Source organism: Salvia hispanica, chromosome 1, assembly GCF_029641045.1.
Source record: "Salvia hispanica isolate PSC_SH4W2 chromosome 1, Shi_PSC_v1, whole genome shotgun sequence".
Lineage (NCBI taxonomy): Eukaryota > Viridiplantae > Streptophyta > Magnoliopsida > Lamiales > Lamiaceae > Salvia > Salvia hispanica.
The window spans coordinates 5991718-5995977 of record NC_142692.1 but is presented as its reverse complement, the minus strand read 5'-3'; the positions used below and the strand labels follow the sequence as shown (position 1 = coordinate 5995977).

Sequence of the window (4260 nt, the reverse complement as noted above, 5' to 3'; positions counted from 1 at the left end):
TACTTTCCTACTTATCATTAGGGTAAATCTTTTCAATGTAAAGTGTATTCCTTAGCCTACTTAATGGGCGTGTAATTAATTCCTCACGGAAGCAAGCAAGTTGAATGAATATACAATCAATCTCTCAACATGGTATCAAAGCAAAGGCTCAGAAAAATTTCATCATAGCCTAGAAACCTTTCCCGACCAAGAAGGCGAATCTGCAACCTATACCAAAAATGTCAGACAGCGAGGAGGAGCAAAAACCAAACGATATTGAGGATGTAAGATTGAAGATGAGCAAGAATGTTACTCTAGCCGTTAAACTTAACGGGACGAATTACTCCCTGTGGAAACGGTTGATAAGAGTAGCAATCGTAGGGAGACGGGCAAACCGATACATCACCGGTACGCCGCCTCCACCAGAACCAGGAATGCGAGGCTACTCAAGTTGGGAGGAAGCCGATATGATTGTATTTTCGTGGATAATTGACAACGTTGAGACTGAAATCGTTGTCGATTTCGCACATCATCAGACTGCACAGGCCCTATGGGAGAGCCTACAAACCATTTTTGAAAGCATGGCAGATCCTTATCTGTTGTATGATTTGGAGGAGAAGGCAGGCAAGGTTGTCCAAGGAGAACAAGGGCTCGAGACGTACTGGCGACAACTTCACGGAGTCTGGATCGAGATCGACCGGTGCCAATATCAACAGGCCGATTGTTGCGACAAGGGAATCAGCCAACTCCGAACATATGTAGGAACCCAACGTCTATTCAAGTTTCTAACCGCACTGAATTCAAGGTACGACGAAATTCGGAGGGACATTCTCAAAGAGGTCCCGTTGCCCTCAGCCGAGACTGCGTACGGGATGGTGAAAAGAGAAGCCGCACGACACAAAATGATGTCGACAACTGACCCTGACCACCAGACCGGCGCAATCGTCGGCGACTCATCATCGGGCCAAGTGGGGCTAGGATTCGCGGTCAGAAATCAACAACAACAGCGCCCAAATCAACCCCCGCCGCAACGAACCGCCGCTCAACCTCCCAACTGCAGAGGAGGTTTCAAACCCGACAAATCCAAGATGCGGTGTTCACATTGTGGGAAGAACAAACATACCAGGGAGACATGCTTTCTTCTCGCCGGATTCCCGGAATGGTGGGATGAAAATCATAAGGCGAAAGCTCGGTTAGCGGTTGGAATCGAGGACGGCAGCGGGTTATTTCCGCAAGGGGGAGGCAATCGGGAGGTCGCCGTCGCTCGTGGGAGGATGGGAGAAGCCGTCCGGCAGCCAGTCGTAGGCGGCAAAGCCGGCGACGGAGGTGTAATTGGGGAGGCAGCATTTGCAGAGAGGAAGGGAGGCGGCGCCTCTCTTGGAGGTAACGGATTGGGATTATTCAGTCCTAATCCTCAATTTAATTTACTCCCTGGTCCCTCAATTTTTTGTGATACTAAGAGTATCCGCAATGGTCGGCTAGCGACCGGCTAGCCGATTCTTCGCGCTGGCCGGTTGACTAGCCGAACCATTGTAGGCGGCCAGCGGTATACCGGCCAGCCGATCGGCGTGGGCTGGCCGATTGGTGGGCGCTGGCCGATGCGCTAGCCGATCGGCTAGCCGCCATTGTAGCTGCCCGATCGGCCAGCGATCGGCCAGCGCCGATTTTTTTTTTTTTTTTACAAACCTATATAAACGCGATTTTCGTTTCATTTTCATTTGCACCACTTGTTAACGAGTTTTCTCTCTCTCTAACTTTCTGTACAAGAGCATCATCGCGCGATGAGTAACGCGGGTGGTAGCGGTGGTGGTAGTGGTGGTAGTGGTGGGGATGCTGAGGAGTACGAACGGAGGATGAACGAGGCTATGAATGCCTACATGAACCGCGAGATGGAGCGGTACATGCGTATGGTGGAACAGCAGGCGATACCTCGCCCTCCACGAGTTGTCCACCACCGAGCAGTGATTGATCGGGATCACGTAGCTGCACATCAGCGGCTGTACGACGACTACTTTTCAGAGAACCCGCGGTTTCCCGCCAACATGTTCCGGCGCCGTTTTAGAATGCGCAGGGAGTTGTTTATGCGCATCGTTGGGGCATTAGAGCGTCAATATCTGTGTTTCCGTTTCAGGCACGATGCGGTTGGCAGACCCGGCCACACCCCTATTCAAAAGTGCACGGCGACAATTTGGCCTACGGAGGCGCGACAGACATGTGGGATGAGTACCTCCACATCGGTGAGTCGTCAGCCCTGAAATGTCTGAAGGAGTTCTGTGGGGGCGTGATCAGCATTTTCGGTGAGCAGTACCTTCGAAGCCCTACTCCCGAAGATTGTCAGAATTTGATGCAGATGCACGGGGAGAAGCATGGGTTCCCCGGGATGTTAGGCAGCATAGATTGTATGCATTGGGAGTGGAAGAACTGTCCGACTGCCTGGAAGGGGGCCTACACGACCGGCTACAAGTCAAAGAACCCCACGATAATCCTCGAGGCCGTAGCTGATTACCGACTGTGGATCTGGCATGCGTATTTTGGGGTAGCCGGGTCGAACAACGACCTCAACGTCCTGAACTCGTCTCCCCTCTTCAACGAGAAGTGCCAGGGCGTCGGTCCAGCCGTCTCATTTGTGGCCAACGACAACCGGCATGATATGGGCTACTACTTGGCGGATGGGATATACCCTCGGTGGCCGGTCTTTATGAAGACGATCAGACAAACAAGTGATGAAAAGAAGGCCTACTTTGCGCAACGACAGGAGTCGGCGCGCAAGGACGTGGAGCGCGCATTTGGTGTGCTCCAGTCTCGATGGGCGGCAATTAAGGGTCCAACGCGTTTGTGGGATGTCGGATGCGTTTCCCAGATAATGTACGCCTACATTATCCTTCACAACATGATCGTCGAAGACGAAAGCGTACAACTGACTAGTTGGGTCAGTGGCGATGAAGCCGGTCCAAGCCGCGGAACGGCCACCCCTAGTGTACGACGTGGGGTACCTCTCGATGAAGCCGGCCGCCTTCAGGAATTTGCCAACATGCGCCAAGTGGATGCTCATATTCAACTCCAAAAGGATATAATTGAAGAGTTGTGGGCACGGAGGATTGCACGGCGATAGTTTTTTTTCTTTATTATGCACCTTCTTAAATGTAATTTTTTTTATCTATGTAACTTTTTTAAATGCAATTAATGAATTTTCCCGTATATGTGTCGTAAATTTAATTCCGTAATTTTAATTCCGTAAATGTAGTATATTTTGAATTATTTTTATTGCGGCTGGCCTATGGCTGGCCTAAATCTGATGTGGCAGGTGGATTTTTTAGTGTTGCTGATGTGGCAGGGGAGAGAATGGCTGGCCTATTGCTGGCCTATGGCTGGCCTAAGCACCATTGCGGATGCTCTAAAATAAGACCTCATGGCATGAATTGTTCCAATTTCAGTCTCCATACTTCTAAGCATGTGCAATTAATACCTCATAATAGAGAAATTCGAATTAGACCCCCAGAACTTTCTGAAATATCTATTTTGAGTCCTTACCGTTTTGCACCCTTAGAACATATAAGAATTTCTTGTATTGCTCAAAATAAAACTGATCCTAAGGAGAGTGGGTGGATTTTTTATTGTGGGGCGACTGATACAATGTCATATGATAGAAATGATTTTTCTGAATTTGATGGAGCGACCAAAAGCCATATACAAACTGCCGATGGGGAATTAACTGTTGTGGGTGGGAGTGGAACCATTGAAATTTCTCCCACTTTGAAACTCACAAAGTGTCTCTATGTGCCTAAACTGTCCCATAAACTCATGTCTATTAGCTATGTGACGAAAGAATTAAATTGTCCATTATTGATGCACCCAAATTTCTGTGTATTACAGGATATCGGGACGAGGAGGATAATTGGGCGTGGGACTGAGCATCAAGGCCTCTATTATGTGGATGAGATTGCTCAACAAGGTGGCACCGCGATGCTTGCTCACGGATCTGCAAACCGGGAAGCTTGGCTGTGGCACCGCAGGCTGGGGCATCCATCCTCGGGTTATTTAAAATTATTTTTTCCAAAGTTTTCTCATTTTAAAAGTATTACTTGTGAATCTTGCGTTTTGGCAAAAAGCCATAGACAGTCTTTTAGATCAAATGATACTCGTGTTGAGACTATTTTTTCTTTAGTGCATGCTGATGTTTGGGGTTCGGCTCCTATTGTGGGAGATCATGGTTTCAAATATTTTCTTGTTTTTGTGGATGATTGCACTCGATCGACTAGGATATATTTTCTAAAAAATAAA

At 48.4% G+C, this 4260-nt stretch overlaps 1 protein-coding gene across 1 annotated transcript; it reads left to right on the top strand.

Moving 5' to 3' along the window:
* Positions 1-218: 218 nt before the first annotated feature.
* LOC148933162 (uncharacterized) lies at positions 219-3890 on the top strand. The gene is made up of 2 exons (XM_089059324.1): positions 219-1362; positions 3853-3890. The coding sequence occupies exons 1-2, from the start codon at positions 219-221 to the stop codon at positions 3888-3890; spliced, it is 1182 nt and encodes a 393-aa protein (XP_088915450.1).
* Positions 3891-4260: the final 370 nt, after the last annotated feature.